The sequence below is a fragment of the Lactuca virosa genome, chromosome 1 (genome assembly GCF_052849685.1).
Source record: "Lactuca virosa cultivar CGN04683 chromosome 1, Lactuca_virosa_CGN04683_v6, whole genome shotgun sequence".
In the NCBI taxonomy this organism is placed as follows: domain Eukaryota; kingdom Viridiplantae; phylum Streptophyta; class Magnoliopsida; order Asterales; family Asteraceae; genus Lactuca; species Lactuca virosa.
Genome location: NC_136426.1, coordinates 175,926,771 through 175,949,092, shown reverse-complemented (window position 1 = coordinate 175,949,092; position 22,322 = coordinate 175,926,771). Strand labels below are relative to the sequence as shown.

Sequence of the window (22,322 nt, the reverse complement as noted above, 5' to 3'; positions counted from 1 at the left end):
GGAGTTGACCGGTTTGACTTGTTGACTTTGTTTGACTTTGACTTGACCGAAATTTGATGGTTGTCACATCATTCTTCCTCCAAGACTCTTGATCCCCCAGTGAATGTTTTTGATGACACTCACCAATAGTCTTCGAAATCCGGACACATTTTTAGGAGAAAGAAACTAAAGATAACCCCAAGTCCTTACCATATGCGAACCGCGACACATACCGAAGTCTCTCAAAAGACTTCGGTAGTCGTTGGAGTCACTACAGACTCATCCTCTCACACCCCAAGTCACCACTCAGATAAAGAAAGTGTATCTTTTTCATCTCATCATGGAGACACACCCCCAATTGGAGCCCAATTGGATCCAATTGTGACGAGTCGCCCTAAGGTCTCCAGGGCATCACAGTTGCACTTATTGTTAGGGTGCAAAGTCATGCTTGGATGTGGAGTCTTATGGCTTACCCTCTTGTATGTGTAAATAGGTTGAGTCTTTTTTATAAATAGGAAGTGAGTGACTCCTGTTATGTAAGATCTTGTTTTGGAGAACATTATTTTGGAGAGAGAAATATACAAACCCCTTTGTACTCTTTCTGATTCAACTGATGAGAGCTTAAAAGATTTACTCCTTGTGTTCTTGAATTTGTATGATGATTCACTAGATCTTTTCTTATTCCGCACATGCTATCATAATCAACACCACTACAATTGGTATCAAAGCAGGTGTTCTTGATTTGATCAAGATATGATCCTTGATGGCTATCTAGATTTGGTGATTCTTCTTTTCGATCTTTGATCTTCGTGATTTAGAGAGTTTTTGGATTCTATAAATCGAATTCATCTTTGATTCTATTCATAATTCGATTTTCTTCACTAGAATTGAAGTGAATTTTACTTTCTCTTTCTAGAATACTCATTCAAAATCACTTTCTCTCTCTAGAAATTTTCAAGTTCATGTGATCATGGTGGATTTGTCATATGATTCTTGGATTATGATCGTTGAAGATATCAAATACAAAGTCAATGAAGATCAATTTTATGGGTTGGTGTTAAGCAAATTGATTTCATGGGGTAATATGGTTTCTTATGGAGATTTGAAGGATAATAATGGAAGTTTGATTTTTCAACCACTTTGTAAGATTGTATGGTTGAATAAAATTGCCTTGTCCATATTAGTTCGTAGTAGAAATCAAAAGGAAGGAGAAGAAAGTGATTTGTTTAATAAGAAATACATTTCTCTAATTGAAAACCCAAATGATCTTCATGCTCTTAAGTTTGTTGAAGTTCTTGACAATGGAGTTCAATGTGATGTTCTTGATGTTCTTGAAGTTCATGATAAGAAGATTCAAGTTGATTCTCATGAAGATGAAAAAGTTTTTTGCTCGATTGGAGTTCAAACCGATGATATTTTGTGTTCTTGTGATTCAGTTGAAGGAATGATTCCTTATCGGAAGCCGGTGATCCAAGAAATTCACAAGTATCAAACTCCAAAAGATTTGATTCAAACTCACAAAGTTGAAGCTGTGGAAAGTGGGTTTGTTCATGAAATCAAATCTTCAAGATGCAAAAAGATGAGAAAGAAAAAGAAGAAGAAAATTAAACGCAAAAACAAGCGGGTTTACTCACAAAAATCATCAAATGTTGTCGTGAAGCAAATTTGGGTTCCAAAGCAACAATCTCCAAAGGTTGCATTGAATTTGAAGTCAAAACCCAAAAGTGTTGGTGGTTCTTTTGAAGATGTTCTTGGATCGTTGAAGAACACGAAGAACAAGAAGAACGAGTTATACAACACGCGTAGTGGGAGGTACAATATTCAAATTGGAGATTTTCTCGTTCCAACAAAAGAACCAAGATCTTCTAAATTTGATTCGTTCCTTCAAAATGGAACTCGATTCGTCAAAAGGTACCTCAAATTCTCAAATGGATTCCGAAACGTCCATGATTTCGATTCGTATTTTGCGTTTTTTTTGATCTATTTGTTTCGTTGGATCTAATTTGTTTCAGCCCCATTCTTGATCCAATAATTTTTTTTAAGATCAAGCCCAAAACAAACGTTCAAATTTGTTTTGATTAAATTTTGAGCCCAAACCAAAATATTGAATTGTTCATCCCACTTCGAAATCCAAGCAATATCTTTTTACTGTTCATGGAATGAATTGAATGAGCCCAATTCGCACATACGACTATTTCGTCTTAGCCCAAATACCTGAATCATGTACTGTTTCTTCTATCAACATTATTTTCTCATTCAAAATCATCGAGCTTCAATTCTTTTATCATAAAATCGAAATTGAAACTGGATTTCGATTGATTACTTGAAGACGAACTTGGATTTGTTCACAAAATAAGTTTTGACTATGGTTTGAGGTCGAATTGACCTATTATTGTTCACATCAGGAATCGACTTTGGTTAAGTCGACTGATTATTAGAGTCTAAATCTTCAATTGATGGTTCATGTTTGGGTCGAATGGTATGATTGATATAGATTTCCAGTAGAAAGTATTTTGAGAAATAGAAATTGTTTGTTTGATTGAAGTCAAACTCATTGAAGTCGACTAGTGTTAATTTTCGATTTGAGTCAAGAAATCGTTTATGATTAATTGTGAATTCGAGTCGAAATCGTAAAATTTTGAGTTGTTTGCGTCGAAAGGATAGATGTCGACAATGAAAGTTGTTGAATTGGGTTGAAGAGTCAACTTACTGATTATTGAGGTCGAAATCAATTTCAAGTCTGAATCCAAAATATTTCGATTTCGATTTATATGGAGTATTGGGATTGAACGCATTTGATTGGCATCGAATATGTCTGATGATATTTCTTCAATTTTGATTTCATTGTGTATGAATTATGATTGAAGTTGATTTCGAGTACACCTGATGTTACTTATTCGCATACTGAAAGCATATTTTCGAGTCTGTATTTATTTTGATATCGATGGGTGTAAAATCGATGTATTCACTGGGATTTGAAGTCAAAGTTTGATGTATTGGAGTCGTTATGTAATGTTGATTGAAGCATTGGTTTGATTGCAAAAGCGAAGAACGAAGCCGTGGATATCAACTGGAAATTGTTGTTATTAAAATCGAATGGTTGAAAAATTCGATTTTATGTTCCTATAGAGAAAGCGAAGGACGAATCGTGAATGGTCAATGATTCGATGATTGGTGATTCGATTATTCGTTGTCGATGGTCTAAGATTGAAAGCGAAGGATTGCACACTAAAAGCAAAGTCTGTGATGTTGAAAACGAAGTCGATGGAAATTTGTTAAAAGTGAAGTCATGAGTCGATCAATTTCGAAGTGACGGGATCGATGCCGAGTTTTGATTTTGATTTCGAAATGGTGATGATGAAACGAAATCTCGGTAATGAGAGTATTTGATTTCGAAGGATTGGAGTTGATTTCGAATGACGACATAGAGTACATTGTGTCGATGGGAGTATTGACGGTTCGCATCTGATAACACGAATTGAAGAAGATAACCAAATGTTTCGAAATTGGTCCCTCATCTTGTGTCAAGGTGGCATAAATAGTCCAGTTTCGAATTTTGAGCAAAAGTTGTGAAGAATGCAGAAATTTCGAAGTGAGTCCCTGCAGTTTCGAAATGTTGGCAGAAAATACCCAACATCGAAAATGGGCTAGCTGAGAAATTGAAGATTTTACGTATCCGGTCCCTACAGTTTGTGCGAATTTACACTTTATTCCCAGTTTCGCAAATGGGGTAGAGTTTCGCATATTAAGCTGTTTTTGGCGCAACGGGTCCCTGTAGAATTCAGAAAACAGTTTTACCCGGATTTTGGAAAATCTTGCAACTTTCACCAAAAAAGTCGAAAATATTCACAAATTGGAAACTTTTTCGAGGCTTTTTCGTGATTGTTTTACCGTGCAAGTTTTTTCAGTGTTTCATTTTTGGTACACATTAAGGGGGACCCACATTCTCTCTCTCTCTCTCTCTCTCTCTCTCTCTCTCTCTCTCTCTCTCTCTAGAACAGATACAATCAAAAACACATTCCTCTTCACTTGTTCTTCTTCCCATCGATCCGGATCCACTTTTCTGAACCCTCACGCTTTTCCTACTTCCTCCAAAACCCTGTAGGATAAGCAAAAGTGTTGTTTAACAGCAAGGAGATTGAATCAGAGTAGATTTATGGGTGATTGAGTATTAATGGAAAGCGAACCGAGTTGAGAGGCAATGGGTCGACATCTACGGAGACTAACGACACAATTACCCCACCCATCTTCTCTCAACACATACCCAATTACCCCACCCATCTTCTTTCTTCTTGTTTCTCACCTGCACACACGATCACAAAAAACCCCTTTTTTGATTTCCAGTTCCAGTTATCAAAGTTCAACTCATGTTAATTGGGTCTTCTGTAAGCTTTAAAGAAGACGAAGCTTTCTAGGCGAATAGGTGGTGACGAAGACGAAGATTTTCAAAACAAAATCAGAGTTGATAACCCTAGGTTCCAAATCGAAGCTTAATTTGTCCCTATTTGCAAATCGAACCATGGACCCACTCAGACCCAGAAATTGTTAAAACCCTTGATTAATTCCAGAAATGAGCCATCTCATATGTACAAACACAACTCCTTAAAACGTGAATTTTTGGTTGAATTTATAGTTTTATTTTCCGGTTTGATTTTCTGCTTGAATTTGAATATTTGCTTCCTGGTTGATTTTTAATTTCAGAACTTGATTTTTGGTTTTTGAACTTGATTTTCTGGTTGAAGCTGAATGTTCGATTCTCTAGTTGAAGTTGATTTTCGATTTCATAAGTTCAAATACAACCCACCGTTGCGGGTTTGGTTTTCTGGTTGAAGTTAAATATTGAAATCATCTTCTTCTTTTTCTGGTTGAATCGAGTTCTTTTTCTGGTTGAATCGAGTATCTGGTGGTCCTCATGTTTGATTTTTCTTTCTCCTTCTCATCCACCATCGCCATTGCCATACAGTCCTATTTCTGGAAACGCGAATCTGATTCAGAAAGAAAACAACATGGGCAATTTGTCATGGATGTTTTTTTGTTCATCTGGGTTTGTTCATCTAGGACTAATTCGTAGGAGAGAGAGAGAGAGAGAGAGAGAGAGAGAGAGAGAGAGAGAGAGAGAGAGAGAGAGAGAGAGAGAGGCCCTATAATTTAATTTAATAAAACATTAAATTAAATAGAAAAAAGATAAATATAAATACTATGAGGGCATATTAGTCATTTCAGTTTAACGAGGGACCAAAACCACAGCCAAAGTAGCTCAAAAGGACCACCAATCCAAAAAACTCGAGGTTTGGACCAAACCTCAGAAAAAATGCATACCACAGGGACCATTTTTGCATTTTTGTCTTATAGATTTATTTTTTTATTAAGATGCGTTTATTAAATATAAACTATATTTTTTGGTATATTTCATTTTATATATTAATAATAATAAAGAATGGACATACTAATATATATCATTTACTAATAAACCTTATTAAAACATATGTTTTGACATATAATTTAAAGAGTAAATTACTCGAATGGTCCCTGTGGTTTGAGGAAACTTGCGCGTTTGGTCCTTAACTTTTTTTCCTAACTCGGAAGGTCCTTATTATTTGTTTTTGTTGCCTATTTGGTCCCTAAACGACTTAAAATGACCAATATACATTTATCTATTATTTTAATTACCTTTATCTATTATTTTAATTGTTTGTTTATTATTAACTTATTAAAATGAAATTGTAAAAAATAAATTGATTAATATGTGTGGTCCCACACATAAAATCCATATTGTTGGCATCATCGGCCTCTTCAATCTCTCCTTGGTTCCGGATATCTCTTTCCCTTTCTCTCATATCATCAGTTGAAGAACATCACACAAATTATGGTATCTTCCACCACCAACACCACATCGGACCTGAAACTTCTGGCCTCCTCACCCCTTGTATTCGTTTTGCTGATTAACACGAAGGTGGAAAAGATAGAGCCGACTAATTTTGATTTTGGGTTTGTTGATTTTTTGATAAATATGGTTTTGCTAAATACTAACCCAATTTATTTGGGTTCATTCCACCATAGCCGGTTTCTTGATAAATTTGGCAAAAAGAATTCATATCTCTTAATAAATCTGAGAAGCTTTTAGGTTTGATCTAGGAACCCTAAATCCCTGTAACATGCTCACAGTCTTTACATGGGTTTCATCTGAGAAGCTTTTGGGTTAAATCAGAGGATTTTTCCTCTTCACCGCGTCCTACACCTCCTCCATCGTCCCTCATCGCCATCGAGCTGAATACATTTTCTTAATCCAGAGGTTTTTAGGGAAGATAGTATAGAGGTTTTCGAGGGACCAACATACCTCCTCTCTCATTACTAGGGCTTCAACTCATTATATGCAGATTCTCTGGCGAGGGTTCAATGGTTTCCGGTGATCTTTAGGTTTCACAGGAAGCAGCGGTTTGGGTAGAGAAGAGGATGTATCTGATGGTGGTATATGCGAGAAGACGTGAATGAGAAAGACAAGAATAAGGGTTAGAATAGATCCTGATGGTAAAGGTTCAATGTTTTCCAACGATCTTTAGTTTTGCAGTTCCAGCGGTGGTTGCTGGAGTTGACCGGCCGTGGTTGTCGGAGAGGATAGGAACTTTTTGTCGGGATCTTGTGAAGGGAAAGGGTGGAAAGAAATAAAGGGTTTGTTGGGTTGGGAGGTGACCCACATGCATTTTCTATTAAATATGTTTTTTAATAAGATAAAAGAATTTAAAAATATATTAATAAGGGCATAATAGTCTTTTTAAGTCAGGCGGGACCAAACACGTAACAAAAACAAATATTAGGGATGTTCCGAGTTAAAAAGAAAAGTTAGGGACTAAACACGTAAATTACTCCAAACCATAGGGAACATCCGCATAATTTACTCTAATTTAAAAGAATAAAGATTATATCTTTTAAAAAAAATGTGATATGAAGATGTTGATTGGAAAATTATATTTTTACTATTAAATGTCATTAAAACACATGCATATGAAATTGTTAGTTGGCATACGTTTAAAAAAAAGGCACCAAATGGGGTGACGGACTAGCTGTAAGCAAAAGGATTCGTATGAAAGTTTTCTACTTTATTAAGGTTACAGAAGGTATACATATATAAGGATACAACCAGTAAGGAAAGGAAACAATAACAACCTCCTATACTATAGGAAATACAATATATGATAATTACTACCACAATCTTATTTACTTTTAGTGTGCTCTCGTCCACACTCCCCCTCAAGATGGTGAATGAATGTCCATCATTCCCAGCTTGTCCAGAGAGCCATTGAATACTCTTGCATGTACAGCCTTTGTTAGCATGTCGGCTAGTTGTTCCTTCGAATTCACAAATGGTAACTTAATAGTTTTCTTCTCGAGGTGGTCTTTTATGAAATGACGATCTACTTCGACATGTTTGGTCCTATCATGTTGAACCGGGTTGTTTGCAATCTTTACCGCCGCTTGATTGTCACAATACAAATTCATAGTTTTATTCACACTAAAGCCAAGATCTCTCAACACCCGTTTCACCCATAATAATTCGCACACTCCATGAACCATGCCTCTAAACTCTGCCTCCGCACTTGAACGTGAGACCAATTTTTGTTTTTTACTTCTCCAAGTCACCAAATTTCCTCCCACAAACGTAAAATATCCCGATGTTGACTTACCATCGGACTTATCCCCAGCCCAATCTGTATCGGTATACCCTTCTACTTCAAGGTTTTCATTTTTTGCAAAAAATAGACCCTTTCCCGGTGACGACTTTAAATATCGAAGAATTCTATACACGACTTTCATATGATTTTCATTAGGTGCATGCATAAATCTGCTCACTACGCTAACTGCATACGCAATGTCCGGGCGAGTGTGTGATAGATATATCAACTTTCCAACCAGCTTTTGATACCTCTCCTTGTTAGTTGGTACCTGACCCAAAAGAATAGTCAAACCGTGATTAACCTCAATAGGTGTATCTATTGGCTGACAATCCAACATACCGGTTTCAGCGAGAAGATCTAATACATATTTCCGTTGATTCATTATGATTCCACGTTTAGACCTTGCTACTTTAATACCCAAGAAGTACCTTAGATTTCCAAGATCTTTTAACTCAAATTCGTTACCTAGTATGCCCTGTAACCTTTTTATTTCGCCGGAATCATTGCCGGTCACCACCATATCGTCTACATACACTATAAGGGTAGTAATTTTTTCTCCAATGTTCTTCACAAATAACGTATGATCTGCATCTGATTGCTTGTATCCAATCTTCCTCATGAACTTTGAAAACCTTCCAAACCGCGCCCTCGGAGATTGGTTTAGTCCATACAACGCCTTTTTTAACTTACACACCTTGTCACCATAATCCATTCCAGTAGGGGGTTCCATAAACACTTCTTCTTCCAAATAGCCATTTAAGAAAGCGTTTTTAACGTCAAATTGTCTTAACGGCCAATCCTTATTCGCAGCGATCGAAACAAGAACTCGAATCGTATTTATCTTTGCCACTGGTGCAAAAGTATCTTCGTAGTCTATGCCGTATTTCTGTGTGTACCCTTTCGCGACTAGTCTCGCCTTGTATCTATCAATATTTCCATTCGAATCCAACTTAACTGTGAAGACCCATCTACATCCCACAGTTTTCTTTCCGGAAGGGAGTACGACTTCGTCCCATGTCTGATTCTGTTTCAATGCATCTAATTCTTCAAATACAACTTTCCTCCACTTTGGATCTTTCATAGCTTCTTGAATAGTTTTAGGAATAACTACAGAAGCTAATTCTTCCACCATACGCTGTTGTGGCTCCGCCAATCTTTCAGTGGAAACGTAATAATTTATCAGATACTTCGATTTTGACTTTAGGTCTGGCTGGTACTGTTTCCTTGGAACCCCTCTATTTTGTCTTACAGGGTATCTTGCCACCGATGGTACCTGTACATCAACGACCTGTACATCAACGACCTCAGGAGAACCATTAGTAAAATCGTTATTTTGAGTACCTTGTGACAACGTTGGATCCGGCTGGGTATTAGTCTGGCTTGGACTCGTTGTACTATCCGGCTCGGGCTGCACCTCTGGGCTTTCATGGTCTCCCCCTGAGTCATAATTCTCAGGCCCACAAGGTATTTCTTGCCCATCTTCATTACCGTCGAGTCCATCTACTATCTCACCAAGCCCATTATTTTTCTCATGCAAGTTACCCTCATACATCCTCTCCCCCTGAGGGAAATATTCATGTGAAAAATAAGAGATGTTTTCGTGAAAACTAACGTCTCGAGTGACGTACATTTTATTTTCTTTCGGGTCATAACACCTATACCCTTTCTTGAAGTCAGCATACCCCAGAAAAATACATCTTATCGCCCTTGGCTCTAGCTTACCCACATTATGATGTACATATGCGACGCACCCAAATACTCGTGGCTCAAGATTGGACCCGATTGGAAGTCCAAGTTTTTCATGTACGAGTTGTAATGGAGTTTTAAATTCGATAGCTCGTGATGGTGTACGATTCATCAAATACGCGGCATTCCGTACAGCTTCTCCCCAATATTTGCGTGGCATCTTCATATCAAACAAAGAGGCTCGTACAATTTCTAGAATTTGCTTGTTTCTTCTTTCCGCGAGCCCATTTTGTTGTGGTGTGTTCGCACACGAAGTCTGATGTCTAATCAAGTTCTCCATGCAAAACACCTCCATGTCATGATTGACATATTCTCCTCCATTATATGATTGGAGGACTTTAATCTCACTTTTGTATTGAGTTTTAATGTGCAAGTAAAGTTCTTTAAAAGCATGTGTCACGTCACTTTTATGTTTAAGTAGGGAGATCCAAATCATTCGTGAAAATTCATCAATAAAAGTAACAAAGAAACGATAACCACATGGAGTTGTTATTTTTGCTGGCCCCCATACGTCAGAGTGAATTTTCATGAGCGGAATTGTGGTTTTATTTTCACTTGGGTAGTATGAAACCCGATGACTTTTTGCCATCTCACACACATCACAACTAGAATCAAAAGATTTATTATTCAAAAAAAACTTCAGGTTTCAGTTTTTTTAAATATCCAAAAGACAAATGTCCTAATCTTCGATGCCATACCCAAGGCAAAGAGTTTCTTCCTTCTGTGTTATTTGCTTCAGCCGATCCTTCTTCCTCGAGATAGTACAACTTGCCCTTCCTAATACCATAGCCAAGAATCCGATTCGTCACGATGTCCTGAAAAACACAATTGTTCGGCCAAAACGTTACATAACAATTAAGTTGGTCTATAATTTGACTGATAGATAGTAGGTTTGATGACAAAGATGGAACCACGAGGACTGTATCAAGATTCATAGAGTTCGACAACTTAGCCGATCCTGCACAAGTTACTTTAGCCACGCCCCCATTTGCAGTTTTCACCATATTTTGTTTTGGTTTGACTTTTAACGCAAGTTTAGACGGATCATTTGTCATATGATCTGTCGCCCCTGTGTCAATAATCCAGTTACTCATAACAGACTTAGTTGTATTTGACATACCGTAATCGTCAGTAGACTCTGCATGAGCCGCAATGGGGGTAACTTCATCATTTTTTGTTGTAGCCATGGAGGCTTGTCCCATTTTCCTTCGAGGTTTTTTTGAAAAATCCCACCATTCGGGGTAACCTACTATCTCATAACACCTTTGTTTTGAGTGTCCTTCTTCTCCGCAATGAGTACAAATAAAGGTATTTTTCTTGCCATTCGAGTTTTTTTTCTTTTGAAGGCCGATTCCGAGTTGTGAGATGAACAAGGCTGTCCGATTCGTTTTTTACATCTTCCATGGTGGTCCGCTGAGACTGATCTTTCCGCACAAACGCATAGCATGCTTCGAGATCTAAGGGTGGATCGTTCCTTAGGATTTCTCCACGTGCCTGATTGAATTCCACATCTAGCCCGACAAGAAAAATATGTACCCTGAGACGCCCCAATATTTTATTAAGCGAAACAACATTGCTTACATCATCTTCCCGGACCGTCATCTGGGTATCGATCTCCTGAAAGATCCCTATCAATTCGTTATAGTATGCTGCAATTGGTCGTCCATTATGTCTTGTACTGAATGACCTACGATTCAGTTCGAACAACTGTGTTTCGTCCGACCCGTCATAAAACGTCTTTGCCACCGCGTCCCAGATCTCTGTCGATGTCTTCAATCGGATGAATCTGGGGATCAAGGTTGGGCTCATCGAATCTATGAGCCAACTCTTGACCCGATTGTTATCCATGAGCCAAGTTTCGATTTGTTTTTCGCCAGATTTTGGTTTCGTGGAGGATCCCGTTAGGAATCCCAGTTTATTTCGTGCTCCAATCCTCATCTCCATTAGTTGAGACCACAATTGATAATTGATATCATCTAGGATAATCCCAGTTGGAAAGGGAGGATCCTGGATAATGAAACGGGGTTCTTGAGGAACTGAGGAATCTTTGTCTGTCATTGTGATTCGAGGGGTAATTTAGATTTGAAAAAAAATATGATTGGTATGCTCTGATACCATGTAAGCAAAAGGATTCGTATGAAGGTTTTCTACTTTATTAAGGTTACAGAAGGTATACATATATAGGGATACAACCAGTAAGGAAAGGAAACAATAACAACCTCCTATACTATAGGAAATACAATATATGATAATTACTACCACAATCTTATCTACTTTTAGTGTGCTCTCGTCCACACTAGCAACCATAAAATTATATATATATATATATATATATATATATATATATATATATATATATATATATATATATATATATATATTACCAGTAAACATTATTAAAACATATGAGTTTGATATAATTTTAAATAGAAAAAAAAGTTATATCTTTACAAAAATCTATCAAAATATTGGTTTGCATGTGTTAAATAATTAGATAAAAAGAAAGGAAAAAAAAGAAGGTTTAATGCTCCGTCGAAAAAGAAATTATTTCTTTAAAGATAATCTATAAAAATATTGGTTACATTATCTTTTAATAATAAAAAAAAAATTAAAAGCTGCATGGCTTAACTGCCAAAAAAAAAAAAAACAAAAAAAAACGTGGCATTTTTCTTAAAAAAGGTAATGAATTGGTTTTTGTAGATTGAGGTGTAAATGGATATTAGGCTGCCATTGAAAAGTATTAGATAGGCTGCCATGCATGGCTTAACTGCCAAAAAAAAAAAGCACGTGGGCCTTTTTCTTAAAAAGACTAATGAATTGGTTTTTGTAGATTCAGATGTATAGGCTGCCATTGAAAAGTATTAGATAGCCATTGAAAATAAAGAGAGTCGGTACTTACATAATAGATTCTCATGTAAGGATATCCATAATATCTACCGTTAACTATTAGTTTTGGGGTTAACTTTTAAGAAAAAGTTAAATATAAAAGTTAAAATATTTAAAAATTTAGAATTTATAAAAAAAAAAAATTATTATAATGAAAATATTTTTTATTTTTTAAATATAAACAAATAATTTAAATAAACAAAAGAAACAAATAAGTTTTAATTTTGAAAATTTTGAAATTAAAAAGTAAGTTTGTTAATGAAATTGATATCAATTTATTATTACATTTATTGCAATTTATACATTATAATATTATGTAAAATTTAATAAAATAGAAAACTTATAAAATGACATAGAAAAGAAAATTAATTCAAAAGACTATAAAATAACATTTGACAAATTGAATAACAGTTGACAAGTGGCAAGAAAACCTTCATTTATTAGAAATGATTGGTAAGTGTCACCTCATCATCACAACCTACCACTAAAACCATAAGATATCTATAACTACCACACCACTCTATCTTGTTTTTTTTAATTAAATTTAATTCAAAAATACAATAAACATATATTTTTTTAAAATAGTTTTTTATTCCATAAAAAGACATTACATTAATTTAAAAAAAGAGAACGACAACTTAAAATAAAATAGAAAAAAAACATAAAAAGTGAAAACACAGACAACTACCCTTAACCATGTTTTTTTTTAAAACAATGGTTTTCCATTTTGGGGAATTCTTTAACTTTTGTCAAGCTTTGAGATGTGCCAAACATCTGTGACGACATTAACCGGATCAATATCGCCTTCGTGTACATTGTTTAAAACGAAGTTGTAAATTCCATCGAACTCGCAATATTTAACCTTCATATCGCACTACTTCGAATATATGCTATCAAGATTTCGACTTGGACAACCCATTAATCCATAGAAAACGTTTGGAACTTTTCCCCAAAAATCTATAGACTTTTGCCTATCTTCATCTTCCGAAACTGACACCCATATTTGTGCTAAGCTCTCTTCTTCCTCTTCCGACTAATCATCCTGCTGGGAACCATGGTTTTTGAAAGATCAAGCAACACAAATGTATGAATGTAAATAAAAAAAGAGAAGGATTGTGTTAAATATAAGGTGTTGTTTGAAATATAAGAAGGTGTAAGGTGATATTTATAGGTATTTGTTAGAAAAAAATTAACTAGTCGTTAATTGTGGTCAAGAGAGCTCAAGGCAGAAAACGTTTTCATTGGACGTTTTAATCTGTGGTGGCCATCACAATGGACCATGACCACGACGAACCACGAAGGTCCGGGGTAGTATGCATGAACCACGGTCGTGGCCACCTAGACCACGAGGACCTTTGTGGTATACATTCCCGATGGCCTAATATTAGAGTGGTGTGTAACAGGGTTGTGTAGGAGGGTGTGTAAAAAAACCCTTTAATGAATCAATCTTCGCAGTGCACTAGACTTAATAGAGATGGGCACAATATTCAACCAATTGAGCAATTGTTGTTGACTTTGGAGGGGAATCTCAAATATGTGAAAGCATGGATTTATAATAAAAGTGTGTGTGTATATATATATATATATATATATATATATATATATATATATATATATATATATATATACAAAAAATATATTAAAATTTATTTTTTAATTACTATAAATAAAGTATAATATTAGTATAAAATGTATTTTAAAAATAAAAAAATAAAAAAATATGGGGAACTGAGAGGTCACAATTTTCTGATTTTTGATGAGTGAATGGAAAACTGACGTGACATAGAAAAAGTCTATGGTGAGATATGAGTACTCCCTCCGCTCTGATCACGGAGTTTGCATAACATTCATCCTTGTCATAAGAGTTTGCCGACATTATGTGAGAACATAATTTTACGAATTAAAATTCATAATAGAAGTGCATAACTAAGGTCTCGTTTGATAGTTGTTGTTTGGGAAAGTGCTGTCTGTGAAGGTTTCTGACTAGGAAAGAAATCATGTTGTTTAATTGTACAACTGACTAACTGTGCCAAATGATGAAAAATAACCATATTACCCTATTGTTCTATACTGATGAATGAATCTGCTAAATAATTATAAAAAACATACAAAATATCATACAAAATCAAAATTACACAATAATCATTCAAAAATCCAAATACAAATTGTCATACAAAGTAATTAAACTTCAATAAATTAAAATCCAAATAGAATGTGGATTAGGTTATTTGTAGTATATTGTTTTTCAAGTTGGTGTTACGTTGTTATTCTTTTTAGCCATTTTAGTTTTTTTATAACCCAACGTGTGATTCTTGACCCGGTTTATGTCCGATAATGATGAGATGAATGAGATTTTTAAAATAAATTAGGATAGTGGTGGTGTTGTAAAAAAAATTAATCCAATAAAAATAAATTAAAAATATAACTAAAAGAAATTTATAATCCAATAAAGTAATATTTATTAATATATAAATATTATATATTAAAAATAGTATTTAATAATATATAATAATCCACTAAAAAATAATTATATATATATATATACACACTAAAAATAATCCAAACAAAAAATAGACGAAGTTTGGGACATAATTATTTTTCAACTCATTGAGTCAGAAAGATATAGTTTTAGGCCTTTTTGATAAACATATGTTCTTACTGGGAAAAACTTATTTTTTTTGTGCAAATCAAATAAATAGTTTTTATGGTGTAATTAACCAAAAAGATATGTTTATCCTAAAAATATTTCTATCAAACGAAACTAAAAGAAATAGAGGCATGAATCTGATTAATTTTTTGTATTTTTGCAAATATATGAATCTCAAAAGTGCTTTGTGATTTCCCATTTCACTTTTTAGTGATTGCCTTTTCTTTATTCAAGAGTGAGATCGAAATAAAAAGTTGGCCTATAAATACGGACCGAACGGTCAAAATAATTTCCATCAATCAATCCACATCTCCTACTAAACCCAAACACAACACAAAGACAATGGTGAAAGCAATTACAGTTCATAAGCACGGTGGCCCTGAGGTCATCACCTTCTTGACGTTGTTTCTTTCTTTCTTTCAATTTAGACTAATCATGGCAGTAATTCACTAATTTGTGTTATAGGTCTTGAAATGGGAAGACATAGAAGTCCGAGTTCCAAAAGAGGGAGAGATCAGGTTGAAGCAAAAGGCAATTGGTCTAAATTTTTTGGATGTGTATATGCGTCAAGGTCTGCACAATCGTGCTCCACCCTTGCCATTTACTCCAGGCATGGAAGGAGCTGGAGTTATAACAGCTGTAGGTCCAGGAGTAACAAGCTGCAAAGTTGGAGATGTTGTAGCGTACGCTAGCTTGCAGGTAGGTTCTTATGCCCAAGAGAGAATACTTCGGGCAGATCAAGTGGTGCCTGTTCCTTCTTCTGTTGATCCCGTTGAAGCAGCTGCCGTCATTTTCAAAGGACTCACTGCACATGTTTTGCTGCATAAAGGCTTTAAGGTAACACAAATCTTGATTTATCATTTATGTATCTGTAGATCAATAGATGATAGAAGTTGCTTAACTAAAAACTCAATTTTAACAACGATTTTGATAGGTTGAACGTGGACATACGATCCTTGTACATGCAGCAGCAGGTGGGGTCGGATATTTACTTTGTCAATGGGCGAGTGCGATTGGAGCCACGGTTATCGGAACAGTGTCGACTAAGCAGAAAGCTTTACAGGCCAAAGAAGATGGATGTCACCATGTGATTCTTCTCAAAGATGAAAACTTTGTGGATCGTGTGATGGAGATAACATCGGGCAAAGGGGTGGAAGTAGTCTACGATTCTGTTGGGAAAGACACCTTTGATGTACGTAATTATTGATTAATGCTCTATGATTTGTGTTTTCCTGTTTCTAAATGAAACTAACGACGACAGGCGTTTGTGCGTTTTGAAATGAAGGGATCAATAGCTTGCTTAAAGAAACGTGGCTACATGGTGCTTTTCGGGATGGCATCAGGTGAACCACAACCGCTATCTGTTGCTCAACTTGCGTCCAAATCCTTCTACTATACGTTTTCATCAGTTGGGGAATACACAGAAGATAATCGAGAGGAGTTGCTTGTAGCTGCAAAAGAGTTGTTTGATAATGTTGCAAAGGGTGTGTTGAGGGTTCGTGTTAATCACAAGTATCTTCTGTCTCAAGCTAGCCAAGCTCATATTGCTATTGAGAGTCGAAAAACAACGGGTTCGATTGTGTTAATCCCAGACGAGGAGTGATTTCAAGTTTTATGTTTTCCATTTATTTATGATTTGTTGTTTCTGTCGTGATAATTTTCCTTCATGTTCTTTATGAATATGGAATTGTCCTATTGGGAACAGTGCATGGTCATACAATTCCAAGATGAATAAAAGTAAAAATAACATTGACGGATCTTATAATATTGTAAGGCCGCTGATTCTTCCAAGAAGAATTTGATTAATCCACTTAAATTAAGAGACTAATGACAATTATACCCCTATTTTGATATTAAATTAAGAGACTAATGACAATTATACCCCTATTTTGATATTTAGTGGATTTAAATTTGTTTTGGCTGCTCCTTGTTCTAATTATACCAAAATAATATAGTGACATTTTATATCCCCTGTCTCTTTTTTTTTATATACTCATTTTTAATGTTTAAGCTTTTAATTTTTTTTTTTGTTGCTGCTTCTCTCTTTATAAGCGATTATACCCAAATTAATATATTGACACTTTAGATCCTTCATCTTTTTTTTTTTTTTTTCTTTTTTTGTTTACACGGCTATTTTTCCTTTTACTTTTTTACAACCAACCCGGAAAAAAATTGGAAAATTTCGATATGCACCCTAAAAATTTTTCAGTGGTTTATTTTTTTTTTTTTGGAAAATTTCGTTTTATATTGCGGTGATACCCCGGAAAAAAATTTGGGCTATCCTAAAATTTTGTTTTATGTTTTGTGCAACCCATTTACTTTAATCCTGACTACGCCACTATAATTAGCATATGATTACTTTAAATATTTGACATGTATTAGTTTGAATTTTTTATTGCACAACATTTTATTGTGATTTAAAATTACTTTAGTTCAAATTGCACAACATTTTGTTGTGATTTGAAATTACTTTAATTCGAACTAAATTAATTTTAAATCACAATAAACCACTGAAAAAAAAAATAAACCACTGAAAAGATTTTAAAGGGCATCTCGAAAATTTCCAATTTTTTTTCCGGGTTCGTTGTAAAAAAAGGAAAAAGAAAAATGGTAGTGTAAACAATAAAAGATGATCACAGAATTAAAAAAATGATGGAGGATCTAAAATGTCAATATATTAATTTGGATATAATCACTTATGAAAAAAAAAAAGATGAGTGTAGAATAAAAAAAAGATGGGGATATAAAGTATCACTATATTATTTTGGTATAACAGGCTTATGAGTTATGAAGAACGAAACAGCGGCCAAAATAAATTAAAATCCACTGAATAACAAAATAGGGATATAACTATCATTAGACTCTTAATTTAAGTGGATTAATCAAATTCTTCCGTGGAAGAATCAGCACCCATATCTTAATCCATACCGATATGTATACGTAAAATTATAAATTAAATTTCTTTTATTGTATTAACATTATCTCGTTGATAACAAAAAATTGAGTATTCATCAATTTAAACTTATCATATTTCCATTTAACATTTTTAAAGCATTCACAACAATCGATTTTTTGTTTTTTTTGTTTTTTTTTGGGTTAGATCAATTTGTTGGGTCTTCCACAATTTCCAAAGATATGGGAGACCATGCCCTAAGATAGGCTTGCACAAAAAAACCGGTTCAGGATCCGAACCGGTCACTGAACTGGTAAACCGGTTCACTATGAACCGGTCCACTATGAACCGGTCCGATTCAAGAACCGAACCGCCAGTTTGCATCCGTTCGAGATTTTAGACATTGAAACCGGTTTAATAACCATGAACCGGTTTAGAACTGGTAGTCAAACCGATCAAATCAGTTTAGAACCGATTGAACCGGTTTAGAACCGATTGAACCGGTTTAGATAGGTTCGAGTTTTTCTATGACGGAACCGGTTTGAACCGAACCGGTTTTACTATTCACAAATCGAAACCGAACCGGTTTTCTGAACCGGTTCGGTTTGAAAAAAAAACCGGTTTGCTCACCCCTACCCTATGATACCAAAACCGTTCACAAACTGAGTCTTCTATCCCCAGATCCAGTCAGAGCATATTTAAGGCCCAAGGTAAAACTAAAAATGAGGCCTCTAAAATTATAAAAACTAAGGATGTTTGTTTGAATAAATCGATCCAATTAAATAAATTCAATTTGATTGTGATTTTTAATATATGGATTCAAATCGTTGAACTAAACAACTAAATTACAATTTTGTTAGAGTTAAGATTCATAAACAAGTAGTAAGAAAAATATATTTTAATTTAGTATTAAACATTCAAAAACTTTGAAGAATAAGTATATACATTAAGGACTATTAATGGGTGAGACTTTTTAATTTATTTATAAAAAAATTAGTTAATTAATAAATAATTAAATATATCTATTAAAAAATAATTAATTAAAAAATATTATTTTATTATTTTATTCATAGTTTATAAAAAAAATAAACCAGAATAATAATTTTGTTTATGAAAACCAATATAAAATTTTGAATATATAAATCATATAATCAATCATTTTATCCAAAGAGTGCATAATCTTTAACGGAATTCATATATAGGATCATTAAATTGTTAGTTAATTTTACAAAAACTTTATTATAAAGATGTGAAATTATGCACAAATACCTAGATTTTTAAGCCACTTATTATCAAATTATTGCTGTATTATGAGAAATAAACTTATATATACATCGATTTTCAATTAAATCAAAATGTTTGAAAAATAAATATAATTGTTTTAACTTTAACCTGAATCATTTTTTAAGAAAAATTTTACTTAAAATAAGGGAAACTAAAAGAAAATAATTTCTTTTTCATTGGGGGCATAACGATTTGTTCATCTTTGGAAAGGCAAGGGCAATTAATTTATGTCATAATCAATTATTTTTAAATGACTTTATATACACCAACTGAAAAAGTAATTAATATATACATATAAAATTAGAGGTGGCAATCGTGTCGTGTCGGGTTCGTGTCGTGCCGAAACACTAAACGGGTTGAAAGTGCTTGACCCTAACCCGGCCCGTTTAATTAACGTGCCGTGTCGTGTCAACCCGTTTAGTTTCGTGTCGAGTTCGTGTCGGGTTTCGGGTTAGGGCTATACCTTGAAATGAAGTGGGAGTTGGGGAGGCGGATGACAAGGTCACGAGGATGTGAGAGTGGTGAAAGAGACTGGGTAGTTTGGGAGAGAATGGAAAAACTGAAATGAAGTCTTAATCTAGATGGCTAAGTCATTTCAACATTACAAATCAATTCAATTCGAATGTTTTCTTTTACTTATGGTTTTGGTTTTGTATCATTCTAGTTTATTTAAATAATTCAAAAAACTTGCATATAAATAAACGGGTCATTTTCGAGTCATATTCGAGTTGAAATTCTCAACCCTAACCTTACCCATTTAATTTTCGTGTGGTGTGGTGTCAACCCGTTTATTTAAACGGGTTGAAATATCTTACCCAAACCCGTTTATTTCGTGTCGGGTTTCGTGTCGTGTCAATTTTTGCCACCTCTATATAAAATGTCAAAACGACATTATTTAAGAAACAGTATAGTTTCTGCCTTTTGGACTTTCACCACATAAGTTTTAATTGTTGGCAATTTTGATCCTAAAAGTCTTATTGGTCCGGTTCTATCATCCGATGATTCCGATCGTCGCCTTAATTTTCCACCGCCTCTTTTCGATCAAATGTCCCTCTTTATTCTCTTTCTCCACCGTTTCTTCTTCAGTCCGCTATTTTCTACCGCCATCCGCTAGCACTAATCCTTCCACTGACCATCACCATTCAAGATAAACCCTTTGTCCGTCTTCCTCACTCTGTAACAGGCATCCATCAAACCCTAAAGCATTCCTCTTACTGCCTTCGACAACTGCGTACATTGAAACAACCACTCCTACATCGCCATCTTCTTGCTATTTGTTCATCTCCCGCCAAACCCTTAGCTTTACCGACACCAATAGTTGCACCAGCGACGGTGGGTTCTCTCTATGCGCCTAACCGACTCCGCTTATGCTGCCTTCCTGCTCCGCTGTTGCCTCTAAATTGAGGTTATTTTGTCAATTTCGATGTGTATTGTAATTTGTTGTTTGTTAATTGCTAATAATTAGTTATCTATTTGTTATTGTTAAATCGGGGGAATATAGGGCTGACAATTCTCGATACGACCCGCGATACGACACGAAATAAATGGGTTTGGGTTGAGTTTTTCAACCCGCCAACCCGCTAACCCGTTTATTAAACGGGTCATATATGGGTTTTTCAAAAAATAAATGGGTTGACCCCACCCGTTTATATTTTTAATAAAAAAAATTATTTTATTTTTAAATGTATTTATGTATCAAGTATTAATATTTAGTAAGTATTATATAATAAATTACTTTAGCATTTAAATTATCTATGTTTGTATTAATGTTTAGTTTGAACATGTTTCTATGAATGTTATAAATCTTCATTTGAATGTTTAAGACTTAAGTGTCAAAATTCGGATATGTTTGCATCAACCATCAAGAATTTATTCATGTTTAATTGTCAATTTTATTTATGGAATCCGACCCATGAACCCAAATCTGACCCACGAACCCGCCAACCTGTGAACCCGTATAAATAAATGGGTTGGCAGGTCATATATGGATTTATGTTCCAAACCCGCCAGCCCGTGACCTGTATATTTAAATGGGTTGTGTTTGGGTTGACATATTTTGACCCGCCAACCCGCGACACGCCAACCCAAACACGACACGATTGACAGGCCTAGGGGAATGTTTATTTATGTTAGGATTTGTTGAAAATCGATGTGTATTGTAGTTTGTAGTGGATTTGAGTTCAGTTTCGGTAATGTTTGCTTCCATTTAGTTTTTCAGAGTTAAAATTTTAACCCTAAAAGACCACTACTGACTTCCTTTCCCGTATGTTTCCCTAATTTTGTGTGTATATGTCTTTTTCAGTCTATAACGTTCTCTCTCAGCCCTACTGTTTTTTCTTCTCCAATGGAGAAATCGAGAAAACGGAGCTCCAATATGTAATTAAAGGTAAGAATAACTTATAAACTTTTATAGTCTGTATCTCTGATGCTTTGTGAATTTTGTTGGCCATTTATGTCATTTGTGCTCTGTTCTCCTTTCTTTTGTTTTTTATGTTAACAGATGGGCTGATGAGTTTTTTTTTTTTTTTTTTTTGTTGATCTCATTACAGAAATTTGAAGAACAGAAAAACTGGTTCATCTAGGAACTTGATTGTTTATCAAAAGGTATAATAAACATTTTTTTATATATGTCTCTGCTGCCTTGTGAACTTTGTTGGCTATTTATGCCATATTTGTGCTCAGTTCTCATTTTTTTGTTGTTTATGTTAGGAGATGGGGCTGATGAGGGTTTTTGTATTTTTTTTAATGAAATCAGGCATGTATGGATTTTGATTTCATTATAGATATTTGAAGAACAAGGAAAGCTGTTCATTTGGGAACTTGATTGTTTATCAAAAGGTGTAATCTTTATTCCTGAAAATTCAGATTGTGTGTGTGTGTTTTTTTTAAATTCAGATTCCTTTACCACATTACTATTCTTTTGACTGCAATATTTACAAATCTAGGAAAGTCTTACCTAATTGCAGTAGATGAATGAAGTTAAGAGTGTTTTGTTTGCTAACTCGGATGGAATCTAATACAATTGGAATGCGTCATTCCATTCCATGATGTGTCTGGTTATCAAATGGACAAAATTTAATTCCGTTAGAATCCTTCACATTTGATACATTTCACAATTCAGATGGGTAAGTGGAATCTTCTTTTATTTTTTAAAGGACCAAAATACCCTTGTATTAAAATAAAATAAAAATCAACAAAATTATTGAACCTATTA

General features: G+C 34.5%; 1 protein-coding gene across 1 annotated transcript; it reads left to right on the top strand.

The window, feature by feature from the left end:
- The first annotated feature begins 15,242 nt into the window (after positions 1–15,242).
- On the top strand, positions 15,243–16,690 carry LOC145107508 (uncharacterized). The gene is made up of 4 exons (XM_079044403.1): positions 15,243–15,315; positions 15,397–15,768; positions 15,866–16,123; positions 16,217–16,690. Exons 1-4 carry the CDS (start codon positions 15,274–15,276, stop codon positions 16,532–16,534), a joined length of 990 nt encoding a protein of 329 aa, XP_078900529.1. The 5' UTR covers positions 15,243–15,273; the 3' UTR covers positions 16,535–16,690.
- The last annotated feature ends 5,632 nt before the right edge of the window (positions 16,691–22,322 follow it).

Coding starts and splice junctions, on each gene's coding strand:
- LOC145107508 (XM_079044403.1), top strand. CDS start 15,274: ATGGTGAAAGCAATTACAGTTCATAAGCACGGTGGCCCTGAG. Junction 15,316..15,396: donor ATAAGCACGGTGGCCCTGAG/GTCATCACCTTC, acceptor TTTGTGTTATAG/GTCTTGAAATGGGAAGACAT. Junction 15,769..15,865: donor TGCTGCATAAAGGCTTTAAG/GTAACACAAATC, acceptor CGATTTTGATAG/GTTGAACGTGGACATACGAT.